Here is an 18768-nt window from a genome sequence, read left to right as displayed (position 1 = left end):
AAGACACGTATGCATAGTACCAGGTTCGTTCTCTAGACGAGAAAGCAATGCTATTGTCGTATTCTATTTTAAAACAACTTCTGCAGCTTCTGCAATGTCCCTTGTGCATTTGCTCTAGAAGTAAACCGGGATATTCAACATCAATCGCAGACACATTACGCATGTGGTTGGCTTACTGTGCGGTACGATTACATCACCACCTTTCACCCACAGGGACACTGCGAGAGGTCGCTACTGTGTGCCGTCCAGTCTAACTGCACCCCCGTCTTGTGATTATTAGCGTGCTAAGCTAAGCTGGAGGAACTGAAAACGGCGTGTATTTAGCATCTATAAATAAGTTTTAAAGATAATCATCGTCATCATCAGCGGGACTCTGTCCACTGCAGGACAAAGACCTCCCCCGTGTTCCGCCAGTCAACCCGGTCCTGGACTCTCTGCGACCACGTTATCCCTGCAAACTTATAAATCCCATCAGCCCACCTAACGTTTTGTCCACCCCTCCGGCGCTTGCCTTCACTTAATCCACTATAATACCCTTAACGACCTGTGGTTATCCTTCTTTCGCGCTACATGCCTTGTTCCTGGCCATTTCTCGATCTCTGCTGAAATCTTCCTATCCCCCATTAATGACGAATGTAGATTTTAGGGGCGCAAGGGCACCTCAGGCTAGAGAGCGCCAAACACAAGGTTTTTAGTCGCTTTGATTATAAAAAGTCTACTCAGGGTGCAAGAATAAAATAGTGGTGCATAGGGCTTAAATTTAAGTGTAGTGACTATGTGTTATAAGTTTAAAACAGGCTAAACTTATGGGTTTTACAAAGTCACGCAGTGTCGGCAACAGTCCTTGTCAGGTCAAGGAGTGCGTGCTGCATGACATCTGCGCGATTCCCTCAGGATTGAGAGGAGGTAGTGAAAAGATGTTGTGGAATGGAGAAAGCTAAGCTATCCCCCATTAAACGAACACGCGTTCTCTTGCAGTTGGCGGTGGTTCAGCGGGCGCATTGTTAGCCAACCGCCTCTCGGCAAAGCCTTCCCTTCGCGTGCTTCTGCTTGAGGCCGGTGGGGTGGAGGACACACTGAGTGCCGTGCCCCTGATGGCCACCCTTCAGCTTCAGGGACCGAAGGACTGGGCCTACTGGACGGTACCGCAGAGGAACGCCTGCCTTGCTCTTAGTGACCAGGTACGTTTTATAGCATTCTTCAACAAAAATGTCTGGAGATTAAAAAAAAACGACAACTGGCCGGAAAGCTTGATTAGAAACATTAGAAATTAAAATACCATCAAATATTATTCTAGTATTTCATATTCCAGCATTTCATTTCGTAAAGTGAGTAAGACATATATCTTTAAAACATACTTAAAAGTAACAAAAAGCATCATGTGGCTAAGCCTAGAAGAAGCGAATTGAAGTTCGATCATAGAATATGGAATCTACCCTTTTGCTGTACGTATAGTAACGTAGCCTGAGGCTGTCATACGCACCAGTCCTTTAGGTCAGAGTATGCATATTATTATCCAGCCCGACTTGACTCTGCGCTGTTTACGACGTAAAAGTTGTTGCACGTTGAGAAGCGGCGCTGCCGTCGCGGCCGGCTGGAGACCAAGTCAACCCACAGCGCATGCGCTTAGTACGCACATGCACAGCAAACCACCACGCTCGGACACGAACCACTCTCGCATTCACTGTTAGTAGGATGTGAGTATATACTTCATGACGCTGCAGATAGAAAAATTCTGATAACAAATGTTTCGCGGCGTTTTCCACTTCGCCATTTCGTGGTTCAACTCGATGACCAGTAAGCTTTCCGTTATGATACAGAAAAAAAACGGCACCATATAAATTGGTCGTCAGTCCCTTTACGAAGCATCGTTTGTGTGGGCAAATTATTAACAATTTTCCGCGCTCGGCTCGAGATAAATATTATGAAAGTAGCCTAAAGCAATTGCTACACTGAAAACAGAGGCGAAATACACAATGTAGCATTATAACTTGAATACATCGCACAATTGCGTGAAGCCTATCACATTTACTTGGTGAAAGCACTCGTGAACAATAACTAATGGTGACTGTCTGCTCTTGTAAGAATGAATTCAAATAATGCGTGCATACGACTGCCCCTCTGTCTCTTTGCATTGAAAACTTCGTACACTGCGGCGGCTTTGTTTACAGGAGCTTGCCTCAAATTCTGCTTGAGTGGCATCACGCGTCATGTTCTTCAATTCAGGAGTCGTCTGCTTACTCAGTCAAAACATGAGTCGCTAATATAACATGGCTTGTTGAGTGGCTTTGTTTGGTGCTCTGTGAGAACGGAAATCTGCAAGCGTGAAAAGTTAAATCCACTTCGCTTGCTCATGACAGTGTAAGCTGTTTCCAGTGTCGATGGACGCCAGACACAGCAATGATCACGCCTGAATTATTATATTGCCGACTTCCAATACCAAAAACGACACTCTTACTTTCAAAGCAAGCTCTGTAAGACAGATAGATCGTGTTTTCAGGCGCGTCGCCACGTCGCCACTACGCGGCGGCGCGCGCTCTCCTTTCCCACGCGTACTTTGCACCGCGGATAGGAGGTGGGTTAACGCTCACTCGTGCGCCCTTATGTCGTGGTGGGGAGGATGATACGTCTCGGCTGGCTTTCGACTTTCACCGAAACGATTCTTTGTAGTTACCGGACACACAAAGGCAACTGCAATTCTTGCACTGTCTCCGTTTGCGAAAAGGGCGCGCTTTTCAGACACAGCAAAGTAACAACTGGGACGCTTATTTGCGTTCATCTGTACCTGTGAGTACGTTTCATGCGTAATTTGTGCGTGAAAAACACGGGGCGCGTTTCGATCTGCTTGCATTCTGCACGTGACCTTCAAACTTGTTGATATCGCATTGATTGCTTGGTCTTTGCAGCAAAGCTGTGATGTTTTGTAGTGTTAAATGAAAGAAATGTTTTTATATCGCAACGCGAATTGCAAAATCGTGAAAAGTTGAACGCACCAGCTCAATCATTTTCATGCATATGCGTCTACCATAGCACTGTTCATTCAGTTGTTAAATACATAAAAAAGCAATCCTACAGCACAGTATTGTGACGCCGAAACTTATCTTGAAACAGGAGATGAAAAGACAATACGCTGGTACGCCAGGTGAAGCAATGATATCTGGTGCATTACTTACTGATAATCCAGATAAATCTGCTTGACATTTTTTTCTTTCTTTTTAATTAGGTCCTAACGGTGGTGGCGATATGTAGGTCCTTGTTTAATGCAAAAAGATAAACTCTAGATTCATCTCGTACGCAGAAGTTGTGGACGTCGGCAGGTTAGTACCTGCGTCAACCACAAACAATAAACTGCAGTTGGGACTTCGCTTATACTTCGCTTTCACGTTCCCGCATTTTCTATTATTAGAATGAAAAACGTCAGGGGTACTGGAGGTACGCTTGTATTCTTGAAGCACGTCGAAGTAAGCAGAAACTCTAAAGTGACCAACTATAAAGTGCTGACGTCATTGAAACATGCTGTGCCTCACACAGTGCATAGTCGTTGGTGATCTAAATGCACATAATCCCCTATGGGGCGACTCCCGTTTAGATGCGCAAGGACGCCTAATAGAACACTTTTTGTTTTTGTCAGGTGCATGTCTACTAAACAAAAAAGAACCAACGTATTATAGCACTACACATAACACATACTCTTTTATAGACCTGAGTATTGTCTCGAGTGCTATAATTCCATATTTGGAGTGGTTCGTTCTCAAGAACCCTTTTGGCAGTGACCACTTCCCGATTGTGTTAAAGTTAACAAAAGAATATACATGCTCGCCTGACTTTCCTCGCTGGAACACCAAGTCAGCTAACTGGGAATTATTTCGAGAAATTACATTTTTAGACGGAGATGAGATTGCTGATTTCAATATAGACGATGCTGTAGCATACCTAACAGGTTTTATTATTGACGCTGCAGTGAAATGTATCAAGCAGACCAACGGAATGACCAATAAACGTCGCATCCCATGGTGGAACGACGATTGTCGGAAAGCGCGCAATAGACAAAATAAGGCTTGGAGACTACTTCGAAATTACCCAACGGCTGAAAACCTCAACAATTTCAAACAGGTTAAGTCCCAAGCCAGAAGTACGCGTCGCCTTGCCAAGAAAGAAAGTTAGGATAGGTACATCTCCGGTATAAATTCTTACACCGACGAAACGAAGGTTTCGAATAGGGTAAAGAAGTTAATGGGTCGGGAGTCACACCCCCTACCTTTGGTAAGTAGCCGAGGGGAGAGCCTGGAGGAGCAGGCGGACTGCCTAGGCGAACACTTAGAATAGGTCTCGAGTGCATCGCACTACACAGAAACGTTCTTAAGAGTCAAAGAACGCGAAGAGCGGCAACCCCTTAAATCTAAACGTCCCTCTAGGGAGGCTTACAACTGCCCATTTTCATTAGCTGAACTTAAGGCATCTCTTGCGTACTGTAACAACTCGGCGCCAGGTGGCGATCGTATAACGTACGAAATGATCAAGTATCTTCACCCAGAAGCACTAAAAACGCTCCTAACCCTCTTCAATACCATGTGGGAAGCTGGATATATTCCATTGTCATGGAAAGAAGCGATAGTCATCCCGGTACTTAAACAAGGCAAAGACCCATCCTTGGCCGCCAGCTACAGGCCAATAGCGTTAACAAGCTGTTTGTGCAAACTATATGAGAAAATGTTAAACCGGCGCTTAACCCACTTCCTAGAAAGTAACAGTATACTAGACCCCCTTCAGTGTGGTTTCAGAGAGGGGAGGTCGACAATAGACCACCTTGTTCACATAGAGACATACATCAGAGATGCATTTATTCATAGGCAGTTTGTACTTTCGGTGTTCTTGGACCTCGAGAAGGCGTACGATACCACATGACGATTCGGGATTCTACGCGATCTTGCCGCCATGGGCATCCAAGAGAACATGCTAAACACAATTAAAAGTTATCTGTCTAACCGAACCTTTCGCGTAAAAGAGGGAAATGCTCTCTCTAGATCATTTACCCAAGAAACTGGTGTTCCGTAAGGGGGCGTGCTTAGTTGCACACTATTTCTTGTAAAAATGAACTCCCTGTAGTCAGTCATTCCAAGCGGGATGTTTTATTCTGTGTATGTTGATGATGTGCAGATGAGTTTCAAATCATGCAATATGTCTATCTGCGAACGACAAGTGCAGCTTGGAATGAATAAATTCTCTAAATGGGCTGATGATAACGGTTTTAAAATAAACACCCAGAAAAGTACTTGCGTACTCTTCTCCAACAAACGAGGGGTAATGCCACTTCCAATATTACGATCAAGGGAGACCAACTCTCTGTGAGCAGCGAGCACAAATTCCTAGGAACCACTTTAGATTCTAAGCTCACGTTTATTCCCCATATTAAACATGTAAAAATGAAATGTCTGAAAGCGATGAACCTCCTAAAGCTTCTATAACGTACAACATGGGGTAGTGATCGGAAGTGTCTCTTGAACTTGTACAAAAGCCTTGTTTGGTCGCGCCTTGATTATGCCTCTATAATTTATCATTCCGCAACGCCAAGTGCTTTGAAAATCCTAGACCCCGTTCACCATCTGGGTATCCGACTGGCAACTGGTGCTTTCAGGACAAGTCCGATCCAGAGTCTCTATGTAGAGTCGAATCAGTGGTCACTTCACCTACAGCGATCCTATAGCAGTTTCACTTATTTTATAAAGGTACGCGCAAACATAAAGCATCCTTCTTATACAGCTATAAACGATATGACCGCTGCCACCCTCTACCATAATCGACCCGCAGAGAGAAAGCCGTTCTGTTTGCGTGTGAGAAGCTTAAGTGAGGAAATGGGTGTTCCGCTGCTAGAACTTTGTCCTATGCCCACAATAAAACATTTACCGCCGTGGCAGTGGCAGCTCATACATTGTGACACTTCCTTTGCCGAGATCACTAAACATGCACCAGAAACACATATTAAAATGCATTTCCGACAACTTCAATCCAACTACTCATGCGTAGAGTTTTATACTGATGCTTCTAAGTCGCATGCAGGGGTGGCTTATGCAGCCGTCGGACCATCCTTCTCGGAATCCGGTGTGCTGCACCCGGAAACAAGTATATTTACGGCTGAGGGATATGCACTATTGTCGGCTGTGAAACATATACGGAAATCAAACATACAAAAATCTATTATATTCACAGACTCGTTAAGCGTCGTAAATGCATTAAGATCCCTTTTCAGATTAAGAAATCCAGTAATAATTGAGCTATATTCCGTTCTGTGTACAGCGTATATGTCCAACTAGCATGTTACTATTTGCTGGGTTCCTGGCCATAGAAGCATCGAGGGCAATGTGTTAGCTGACCAAATGGCCACCTCAATTATATTGCGTGCTATTAACCCCACCGCTACTGTCCCTGCAACAGACCTAAAACCCTTCCTACGTAAGAAACTGCGAAACCGCTGGCAACGCTTGTTGGACACAGAAATAAATAATAAGCTTCACTTGATTAAGCCGCGGTTGGGTTACTAGCCCTCCGCTACAAGAACACGGCGAACTGATGTCCTATTCTGTCGCCTCAGAATAGGACACACTTATGATACCCATAGCTTTCTGCTGACTGGCGATGAACCTCCTACTTGTGGTAGATGTGGTGTGAGGCTAACCGTCCTCCACGTCCTCCTGGAGTATCCTGAAGGTGAAAGTGAGAGAAAGAAATATTTTGCTTTTGCATACCGCTATAATCTTCCTCTACATCCGATTATGTTTCTCGGTGAGGAGCCGCTTTTTGATGCAAAATCAGTTTTAAGCTTTTTAAAGGATGTAGTATTGAATGGTTTTAGCCCAACATTGAATGTTTTTAGCCCAACAGGTTCATAGCGTATCCTCTGTTCAGAGGATGCCGCTGTGATAGCAGCTTTTAATGAGCCCAGACCTCCATGCTCTTGTTTTAAGGGCTCTGTCGAGGCACTGGTGCTCCATGCCAAGTTTTTATTTCACACACATATCACTGTTAAACCATTTTATGTTTCCATAGCACACAAAATTTGTCATTGCCATAATTTTACTATGTAGATATATTTTTACGCACCTACAGCGACTGTTTTTTAGGCCCATTTACAGCCACGTCACATCTGTTTTATCTACACTGCACATCGCACAGTTCATTATCATCGCTCTGGCGCTCTTTGGCCACATCTGGCCCTTGCGCCAATAAACTCCACTAATCATCATCTCACACAGTGCAGCCCGTGGCCCCGCGGCAAGGTTCTGGGCGGCTGCTCGAGCGTCAACTTCATGCTGTACGTTCGTGGACATCCCGAGGACTACGACCGCTGGAGTCGAGTGCACGGCGCCACCGGATGGGACTGGGAGAGCGTGCTGCCATTCTTCAAGCGTTTCGAAGACCAGACCGACATACGCCTGGCTGCATCCGGTACCGTGTATGAGTTGAAACACCTCCTATGCGAGCGCTTGACAGAACGTATTGGGTTTTTGAAAACGCCGCACGCAGTAGGTTACAAAACACGCGCACATAAAGGATGCTTTGTATTCTTCTGTGCGCTGAATCTTCAAAAGTCATGGCTCCCCAACTTGCCCATCAGTTCATTTTATGAGGTGCTGTACTTCCAGAAGGAAAATTGGCCTGTACGAAACTCCAAATTACAGAATGGACGAAAGATCTTTGCAGTTGGTTGCACTCTACTGCACATAATTAGGGGCACGCAACTTTTCTGTCATCGTGTTTTGATGCAGTGAATAGTAATGAAGTAAAGCACGGCAGCGCGATCGCCTCACTCACGTATTACAGTTACAGCCATCCGGTCTTCGATAAAAATACGCCATTCACTCCGAACAAACCATGCAGAGTACCCAAGGAGATAAAAAAAATGCTATAATGGAAAGTCTTGCACCGCTTTGCCAGCAGTACCGAAGCCAGCTTTTGGCCTCCAAAAATCTCAGAAACGTGCTATTTTTTTTCTGGTGGTGCCAACTTAGACATCAAGTAGCTTTCATGCACTAGTTTAATGCCTGCGTTATTACAAAAAATAGTTGTTACCCAAGAAATATTTCGCAGAGACTAGTATGGGTGACTTAACCTCTAATAAAATTTGCCATAAATTCGAAGCTTACTAAAGAAAACTAGTAACACAAGGACGCACTTTGAGCACTATCAGTCTCGATAAAGTTTCTATGCTAAACTCATTGGGCGTGCGAGGAAAGCACTCCTTCTCAATTGCCGAACGCCAACAGCTCATCGTACCCCTATAGTAAGATGAATTTCTACCCTAGCGATTTCTACCCTAGAATTTCTACCCTAGCAATTTTTAAATGCGAAGCATTTCTTAGTGAACTTCGCTGACTTTAAGCATATCTATCTATCTATCTATCTATCTATCTATCTATCTATCTATCTATCTATCTATCTATCTATCTATCTATCTATCTATCTATCTATCTATCTATCTATCTATCTATCTATCTAGCCACCTATATACGGCTTCTAGCTCTCCTGGCAGTTTCAATAATGAAATCGATACCAAACTTGGTATGGCATAACATGGCTGTATATGGAGAACATATTTGACTAGTGATAACACGCAAATCAAGACATGTGTGCAATGAATGTCATGATTTACATCTCGTCCTGCAGCTCTTGCGGTGGCTTCGTTCACATGGCATGCTGCAATAGTGGTAGGGTATGGCATGATTGCATGGCGAACACAAGCAACAGGCCCTAACAAGAAAATCATGACATGCGTGTCACGTAACAACATGACTACATGCCACACTCATGATGCGCTCACGGCCGTTTCGCTGGCGTCACATATACAAAATTAGGTATTGCAGTACTGAATGAATGACGAAGGTATGTCACTGGTACAAACATCATAAACATGAGATGCATGTCATGTAACAACATGACTACATGCTACGCTCATGATGCGCTCACGGCCGTTTCGCTAGCTTCACATGCACTAAACTAAGTATTACGTGACGCGAATGAGCGATATAGGTAAATGACACATCCAATCAAGATAATCACGACACGCGTGTTATGTAACAATATCAGTACATACCACACTGATGATGCGCTCGCGGCCGTTTCGCTGGCTTCACATATGCCAAATTTGGTATTACGTGACGCCAATAGATGACGAAGGTATGTGACTGGTGCAAACATGACAATCATGAGATGCGTGTCATGTGATAACATGACTACATACCACAGTTAAGGCGCCAATACGTTTTCGCGTGACGCAGTGCACGTGCTCGGCGTTCGTTTCGTCGCGTCACGCCGGCGTGTCCACGCCAGGCGCCGGTCCTGCCATATACTCGCAGGCGCACGCCACGCTGCGTTGCTTTTATGCATGCGCGTTTCAGCGCGTCCGACATCCCTACATCACGAAAGAGGGAGACGCAGTGTTGTCTGGGTAGCGCATCGGCGCAAAATGCCGCATGTGGCATTTTGCGCCGGTTGCCGTCGGGCCGCGCCGACGGACGCTGGTCGCGCCTGGCGTCAGACTATAGAGTGCTCACGTTTTGTTAGCGTAGCGTCGCTGTGCCCAACGTGTGCGCATGTCAACGCTACATTGGAGTATATGAGGCCCTTCATGATACGCTCACGGCTGTTTAACTAGCTCCACATATACCAAATTCGGTTTTATGTGACGTCAATAGATGAAATATATGACTGGTGCAAACATGATAATCCTGACACGCGTGTCATGTAAGAACATGACAACATACCACGCTTACAGCACGCTCGCGGCCGTTTCGCTAGCTCCACATATACTAAATTTGGTATTAGGTGATGTCAACAGATGACGATGGTAAACGACACATCCAAACATGATAATCATGACACGGAAGTACGGCATCATTTACTTCCACCTCGTAACGTTGTGCTGATTTTAAAGTGACATATCAACATTTCTCATTCGTGCTTGGCATATCGTCGGTTCCTACTGTACGTTGGATCTGCCAATTTTTTTTAAACCTCCTTGACAGCAAGTGAGCGCCGTGCATTAAATTGCGCACTTTCACAGAAAAATGGCCTCGTCCCACGGCCACAGCGTCACGTATTGTTCAAAGTATTGCCAAAACGCCGTGCTATACTATATTTTGGGTCGCTGAGCATACCATATGGCTTATTGCAAACGTTGGTCTCCTGAGTTTTATTTCAAATATCTCGCAGGCACATACGGCGTGGGAGGCGAGATGACACTGTCCATGGCTGCCTCGAACACTCCGCTGGCAAGGACATTTTTGGACGCCGGCCGAGAGTTGGGTTACGACATCATCGACTACAACGTCGGCAGCCGTAAGATGATAGGTAAGACCAGGAAGCGGTGTAACCTTTTGCTTCTGCACGCATTGTCTTTTAGCTGAAAAAGTGTGTCATGTACGACAGGGGACCGATTATCTTACAGCATAAAGACACCTCCGTATTTGCAGCACTTTTCAATAAGATGCAACTGGATACTAATACACGCATTTTCATTGAACATCCCCGCTTCAGCAACGTACGGTTTCAAAAAGCTTAGAAAGCATACATGTCATGGGCAGTATGTGTGTAGCGTATAGCCAGCGGCGCACACTGGCTTCAGTACATTGCAATGGTCGCACATGGACGGTTAGTCTGGGCCAATCGAACTATATGTTTATTTATCTATCTTATTTAGAGTAATTATATTCGTCCGAATGCAAAACTTTGGGCACTCTGAAATGACTCGAGAAATTCATTTCCACATCAACTAGCTTCCTAACACTTGTTCGTGAACGTGCATTCTGTAGCCGCCTTCGGGGCGAAAGCAACGATTGACCTCCATTATCCAATGAAGACGTCCCCATATATGTTCGCAGGGTTCTCCGCCTTCCAGACTACGATGCGCAACGGTTCCCGCTGGAGCACAGCCAGCGCCTTCCTGAGGCCAGTGTCCGGTCCAGCGGGAAGACAGAACCTGCACATCTCCCTGCACTCAACGGCCAACAGGGTGCGTAGCATGCTGTTCTAATTTATTTACCATTCCTGTTCTTTGAGTTGCGAGTAAGCAATCGTTGTGGCTACTTCTTGGTCCACGTTAAAGCCGTATATGGCTAGGAGAATTGAGAAACCGTCCCACAGCGGAGTCATGGGCGGTCTTCATTGGCTGTGTTATCAGTTACGTCATTCGCCGCGCCCTACCTAAGCACGCGCGCCGTTGGCTGTGTTGTGAGTTGGCTCGCGATGTCGAACGCTTGCAACAACGCGAAGTTGCAGCGTCAATTCGATTATTTCGGGAGCGCGTTTACCAGGGCGAAAGCCCGCTTTCGTAGCGAGTTTCTCCAGCGGCACTTCGGCTGCGACATCTTTGACCACCAGTGGTTCGAGAACAACCACTGTGACTAAGGCATTGCGAAACGCATTCAACCACTCATTACACCCTTCCATGACCGTGATCTTGCGAGACCCAATTTTCGGCATGTGAAATAAGCATTGTGGTAAACCCAAGCCAAACGTGTGTTTAACCTCATTAATAAGCACGAACATGAAACCAGTAATTGCGAAAGGCTTCAGTGCAGCGTCAAGTGGAAGCCTCTGCTGACCGCCGGGGCCGAACACTTCAGCTTTCGCTGTTTTACTATTTGTACAGAGCGCTTGGGTGGTAATGTTTTTACTTGTTTTTGCGCTTCTATACACCAGAACACAGCGGTCAGTGCATTCTACCATATGATGATGATGGTAATGATTTGAGGCTAATCCCTTTGTATCGGGCAAGCCAGATTAATCTGCCCTAGCCAGAGAAAAAACACTTATAAAGTAAACAAACAAAACACTTCACAGGCGTACACACCCGCATCTGGACACCTTCGATTTTGTCCACATAAATCGTTACCGCTGCGTCGCGCTCCACCACTGCACCAGCCTTGTTTTGGTGGCGCGTACTGCCGCATAGTTCAGTGTACCAGCCGCTCCATCGCACGGGTCATCTTTGTGAACACACCCCAGAGCCTCGGGCAGTGTGGCGCCTTTCCGTTGGTGTGAGCCCAAACATGTAGAGCGTAGCACTAGATGGGGAATGGTTTCTTCTTCTTGCCCGCACACATTGAAAAGCGCGTCGCGACATCTGTTGCAAGCGCGACAAAGCGATACTTATGCATTGCCACGCGAGCAGACGCTCCGCAAGTCAAACGCGGAACTGCACAACCAGAGTCCGGCTCTAAGGATGTTTCGCGCTCTTCCTCTCCTTGAATTTTGTGCTGATTTCATGTGAAATGTCGAGGAGACCTTCCTCGACATTCCGGATTGTCTACAACGCGTGCACTGCAGACTTCAGAAGCAACTTCATCAGGCACACACTATTGTGGTTGAAAGAAATACGAACAGCGGAAAGCGTTTCCTTTGACGCAGTCGTACTGCGGCAGGGCTTGGCTTTGGTAAGTCAGAACTTGTGCTGTGAGCGTCAACCTAGCGCTAGAATCTCGCTCAACTTGCACTCATCCACTGTATGTGTTTATCATTCGCCACTCGTGACGGGCACTTGGAACACACACACACGTTGCGAAGGTGCCAACGAGAACAATATTTTAAAATGCTACTGTGACGCCGACTGAAAGCAGATATTCCCCTAGTGAGTCAAGACATGCCGCAGTTCGACTGAGTCTAAAGCTATGCTTTTCGCACCGCTCACGTCTCCTTTGCATCGCTGTAGTACTCCGAGCCCCATAACTGTCTGCATCACAGTGCGACACCCCAACAGTAGCTCACGAGGGATGGAGGTAAATAGGGATTAAAAAGATAAAGAGGATTAAAGGTAAGGAAATAGAGAGGCGCAGGGACAGAGAGACCACATGCGGAGGTAAGGTGAAGATAGGAAAGATTGACGCGGTTGCAGGAGTCTGAGGACGGGGCACCACTCAGCGAGAGCTCTTGTCGGCATCAGAAGATGGCGTAAGGCGAGCCACTCGGCCAGAGCTGCGCTGTCGTCGGAGATCGCGGGGGCACAGCCTGTCGGCACAAAATCCAGCGAGCAATGTCATTGCATCCACGCGTGAGTCGTAACATATTCTATTACTTGCATGCAGCCTGCGCAAAAGTACGGCAATGATTTGATGCCGCACTACTATACAGGCATACTGCACGCAAAACGCTGCTGTAAAGCGGAACAGCTGGCGTCTCGCTGGAATAAACAAAATAATTATATTTACTCGTACACCTTTACTGAACTCGAAGTTTTTCCTGCCAATTGCGATTATACACACAGCCGGCGGAGCTCGACGTTTTTCGTTGCGGATGGATATGTGTGCAATCAGGACACACAACACCGGCACTATCCGTTGCCGCATCGCGTTGGTATCTTCACAGACCGTGGTTAGCAGTATCCTACTCTTGCTCTGGTTGTTTTGCTATCCGAAGATGGCACAGTGGTACCCAGATGACTTCTTATAAGCTAGCGCAGCGTCAACAGGTGCTTTTTTTCACATTTTAAAGTCGCAGATCCTCTGATTGCCATGCCAGTGAAGCACGCCTTGGCAGTTGCTAACAAATTATGCAGTCTCTGGGAGCGAGGGTATACCGCCGAAGGCGCCTGGGTGCGAGATAGGCGTGCTCTCATCTATATAGCTTCAGTGAACTAGATAGGGGTAGAGAGACGAGGGCGATCATCCCGGTGAGGCCGTTTTCACGGAAACTACTAGGTGGCGCTGCGGCGCCTTACTCCTTTGGAAGAGCAGTGAAAGTTTAGAAGAGCAATGAAAGTGGTAAAGAAAAAAGATGAGCAACTACAGGAAAATTTTTATCCAGAAAGGCAAATTGAACTAGCCACTAAACAAATTCAGAAAGTAATCATGGAGGATAATAAAACAGTGTGGACATACACGAATCTAATTAGACTGTTTAAGCTAGATCTTGCTAAGACGCGTGACAAGTCACCCGGAAAAGAAAAAACTAACCTAAAAGTTGGTGGGATGAGGAAGTTAAGAGAGCCATAGCAATACGTCAGGAAGCCTCTACGAAACACAGACATGCTAAGCAGCGGGGTTTACCGACAGATGATGTTGAAAGAAAATGGGAAACCTTTCTAAGCTGTAGAAGGGATGCATACCTTCTGATCAATGAAAAGATTAGAAGAAAGGGAGCTCAGTGGCTGGCAAAAGTACATAAAAAAGATAGAAAGGCAGCTGCGAAATTTTGGAACTATCTAAACTCCCTAAGAAATGAGACGAGCCTAGAGCAGAGGTTTATAACTACAGCCCAAGGTGATAGGCTAGAAGGGGACGAAGCTATTGAATATATAAGAACAAGTGTGACAGAAAATTTTCAACAAAGGAGTGCTTTATGCACCACAATAGACAAGGATGAATCAAGTGGTGCAATGGCTCCATTTTCACAACGAGAATGGGAAAGAGCTCAGAAAGGGTTCCTAGTAGTACATCAACAGGCCCAGATGGCACTCCAATTATGCTGATAAAGACATTAGGTCCAAAGTCTAAGCAGGCTTTGAGAGAGCCAGTGAGCAAACTAATAATCAATGGGGAAGTTCCCGATGAATGGAAACTTAGCAGGATGAGCATGATCTATAAAGGAAAGGGGGACAAAGCTGACATAAACAACTACCGTCCCATAACAGTTTCATCAGTGGTCTACAGGCTGGCGATGCAGATTATAAAGGAAAGACTGCAGGTATGGATAGAGAATGAGGGGGTGCTGGGAGAACTGCACAATGGGTTTCGGAAACACAGGAGGCTGGAAGACAATCGGTTCTCACTGACGCAATGCATCGAAGCAGCAGAAAAGCAACACAGGCCCCTGTGGCTAGCATTTTTGGATATCTAGAGAGCGTACGATAGCGTGGTTCAAGAGGAATTGTGGGGAATACTGGACACACTAGGCGTGGAACATGTCGTCACTAATCTTTTAAAGAATATCTATAAAGGTTACAAGGTAGTTATAAATTGGGAAAAAACAGGTATCCAAGCCTGCAGAGGTAAAACGGGAGCTTAGGTAGGGGTGTCCCCTGTCACCCTTATTATTCATGATGTACCTACAAGGATTAGAGGCCAAATTAGAGGGAAGTGGACTTGGCTTCAACCTCTCTTTAATCAAACAAGGAAAACTCATTGATTAGGCACTACCAGCATAAATGTACGCAGATGATATAGTGCTAATGGCCGACAACAAGAAAGATTTGCAGAGATTGATGGACATCTACGGGAATGAGGGAGATAGGTTAGATTTTAAATTGAGTAAGGAAAAATCAACAGTCATGATTTTCAATGATAACAAAGGTAGTGAGCTTAGAAAACAGGAGGTCACGCTAGAGATAACAGATAAATACAAATATCTAGACGTATGAATAAGCAATGGGACCGAGTACTTAAGGGAACACGAAATATACGTGACGACTAAAGGTAACAGGAATGCAGCAGTGATGAAAAATAGGGCACTGAGGAATTACAATAGGTATGATGTTGTGATAGGAATATGGAAAGGAGTCATGGTTCCTGGGCTGACGTTCGGCAATGCGGTCTTGTGCATGAGATCAGAAGTTCAAGCAAGATTAGAAATTAAGCAACGTGGAATAGGTAGGCTTGCTTTAGGAGCTCACGGGAATACACCAAATCAGGGAGTACAAGGTGATATGGGATGGACATCATTTGAGTGCAGGGAAGCTAGCAGCAAGATAAAACTTGAGAAGCGATTGAGAGAAATGGGGGAGGAGCGTTGGGCTAAGAAGGTTTTCAGCTACTTGTGCATGAAGAATGTCGATACAAAATGGAGGAAGTGAACCAGAAAATTGACTGGTAAATATTTAGAAAACAGCAAGGGGCCAAACCAAAAAGAATTATAGGTTACGAAGAAGGTGAAGGAAGCTGAGACCGACATGTGGAGAATCGGCATGATTAAGAAGTCCGCACTAGAGATCTATCGAACTTTTAAGCAGGAAATTGCCAAGGAAAGGATCTATGGTAATACTCGGGGTAGTTCTCTACTGTTTGAGGGCAGGACGGGAGTATTGCGAACCAAGACATATCGGGCCAAATACGAAGGAGTAGACGCGGTATGCAGTGCGTGTGGAAAGAAGAATCTGCCGAAAACTTCATAATGTTCCGTAAAGGGATTCACCCTATAGTTCAGGATGATGGCGCAGAGTTCTTCAAAGCACTGGGGTTTAGGGACAGGGAGGGCAAAATAGACTTAAAGCGGGTAGAATTAACTAGAAGGATGTTATCTGATTGGTGGCTAAAGTCAAGGCATGAGTGAAAATTAAACACTTCAGTGCAAAGTACGAATCCTCAACCTCACTATTTAAAGAAAAAAATAAATCTAGTTTTTAGTTCATAAAACATTACGCCTTTGTGGCACTAGCCACCGCCCGATCTAAAGGGTACAGCCATATCCATTCATCCATCCATCCATCCATCCATCCATCCATCCTCAAGCGCGCTGCAGTGGGCGCCTGTTTGCCGCACTTTCAAATGACGAGTGCGATACGTCGAACGCCGATGCTAGACTTCTGATTGCCTGAATAGTAAACTGAGTTAACAAAAAGAGAACAAGTACTTTTGACTTCAAAGATCGAAGGCGAGATATTTTAGGGATAAACCTGTAGGGGAAGAAGTTTTTGGAACTGCGCGTGGCGCTCACACAGAACGGAATGCGGCTCTGCACAGCCGATGTCGTACTCGAAAAAAAAAAAAAACAGAACAGTGCAAGGTAAACAAATGAAAGAATAGATCAAACCATTTTAATTTACACAAGGGCACTATTCGAAAGCTATATGTGCGAACACACACCCAGGCTTTTAGGTCGTTTGCTGAGCTTTTTTTTTTTTGCTATCTGTATGAGCGCAACTGCGTGATAGCATAGACGAAATAATTGTCGTGTTTGTTTCTTCCTCTTGAGTGTCGCATAGAATATCATTAGAGCAGAGGAATTTCTTCTTCACGAGAGCCACAATGTTACGAAATAATGCTGTTTCTCTGTAGCTCCGAGACAATGAAGCGCGTCTGTCGGCATAATCAGGGCTGGGCAGAGACATTCATAAAAGTTTTCTGAAAGTACAAATATCTAAATACAGATCTTGCAAGCCTAAAAATACAAGTATTGCGAAACATTTATAGAAGACATAAAAATATTTTGAAGATAATTTTGCAAAAGAAATCGCTCCAGATATTTAAAATACAATTGGGTCAGCCGTATCGCTCGACTCAGTAACACCACTGATACGAGGTAAAGTATGCTCTTATTTATTTATAACACATGATCGATCTGTTTTGCTAAGAATGCTTACACTAATTACATCAAAGTAAGAGCAGCTGATAAAAATAGAGTGACAGTATACAGAGCACAGATTCAGTTTCAATTAAGAACTAGTGATATAGAAAAGGCTGTTTATTCTTGTAGGTTAACACAACTTCGTGCTATACCAAAATTGTCCCCGAAAGCAAAATTGATTGTGTTTTACCGGTTTTGAGCAAGATCCAAGATCGTCAGCACTGCCTCCTCGAATCTGCCGTTCGTTGCGTCAAACCATTAACCACATAGAACATTCTGTGCGTGTGGGGGATTCTTCGCTGATCTCTGTGTCACCGGCTGGTGGGGCACTTTTGACTAGCTAAGCGCATACAAGCTTTCTCTCAATATTAGATAGACATAGGCTCAGTTCCGACAAAAGAGTAGTGAGATAACCGTGTCTTTGCAGTATCGATACATTCGATACAAAGTAAGAGTACTTCACTACTGCAATACAAGTACGTTTTTCAAATGTACCTCGATACAGGAACTCAAGGTATCTCTGAGATACTACTAAATTGCGACACTGCCCAGCCCTGTACTACAAATTTTGTGAAGGGTACAAACGACCACTCCAGTCATTCATTGTAGTCAAACGGCAGCAGTTTCATTCTGCTATACCTAGTTTTACAACCTTGCACAAAAAAATAATTCTTCCGCCCAGGTTTTCCTATCTAATTCAGCGTTACCACCACCAAAAATACCACGCACAAGCAACTACAATTTTCAGTGCCTGCTGTCAAACGCACATTGCTGGGCTGAGGCTTCAGGAGAAAGGCACAGTGGTGCCACCACAACACGCACGAATATTTCCGCGTGTTTCACCTCGCCGCTGCTTCTTGCTTTCGCTCTCTGCTCGTCCCACTACCCCTGTCTAGTTCACTATAATATAGCCCACTGAAATCTAACCAACAAGCCCTTTTGTCGACCTTGTTATGCTGCGTATTGCATCACATGTTCGTTAAAGGTACGGCATTAATGATGTTAAAATCACACTAAGCTGGATAAGCCTGGTAATTATTCTGTGACAATTTAGCGCGGTATTTCACACGCAGAAGCACGTTAGGAGATTGGCCAGTTAATATTGACAAAATAACGCTTATTTCGGACGTCTTTGCAAACAGGACAAGCGAATCCTTCACGGATCAGTTTAGTCACCAGGGCAGAATCGCTCGATCGCTCTCAGAAATTTTCTCGTTCTTTCATTTTTTTCTCTACCTTTCTTCTTTTTGAGTTCCATCCAGAACATTCCTTTCCCCTCTTTTGAAAGTCTGATTTGAATTAATAGCAACTGTTTTCCACGATCGCGTAGTTTTCCGACTGTCAAGTCCTGGAGATGGCCCTGCCTTCCCTGGACCTTCTACTACACAGCTCATGAAAAAGTGCATGCACGCCTCAACTGCGCAGTACGTTGGTTTACGTGACGAACGAACAAGTCCAAGAACGCGGTACATCCCGACAGCAGGAACCATTTTCATCGGT

The 18768-nt window shown here is 45.1% G+C and overlaps 1 protein-coding gene across 1 annotated transcript in view; it reads left to right on the top strand.

The window, feature by feature from the left end:
* LOC119181019 (putative GMC-type oxidoreductase Mb1310) overlaps positions 1-18768 on the top strand; it is a 36260-nt gene that overhangs the window by 1177 nt on the left and 16315 nt on the right. The window contains exons 2-5 of the mRNA XM_075888139.1: positions 979-1181; positions 7245-7443; positions 10207-10344; positions 10875-11005. Of these exons, the coding sequence (XP_075744254.1) occupies positions 979-1181; positions 7245-7443; positions 10207-10344; positions 10875-11005 (671 nt within the window). The remainder of the gene's footprint in view (positions 1-978; positions 1182-7244; positions 7444-10206; positions 10345-10874; positions 11006-18768) is intronic.

Source organism: Rhipicephalus microplus, chromosome 3, assembly GCF_043290135.1.
Source record: "Rhipicephalus microplus isolate Deutch F79 chromosome 3, USDA_Rmic, whole genome shotgun sequence".
In the NCBI taxonomy this organism is placed as follows: domain Eukaryota; kingdom Metazoa; phylum Arthropoda; class Arachnida; order Ixodida; family Ixodidae; genus Rhipicephalus; species Rhipicephalus microplus.
This window is presented reverse-complemented; position numbering and strand designations above follow the sequence as displayed.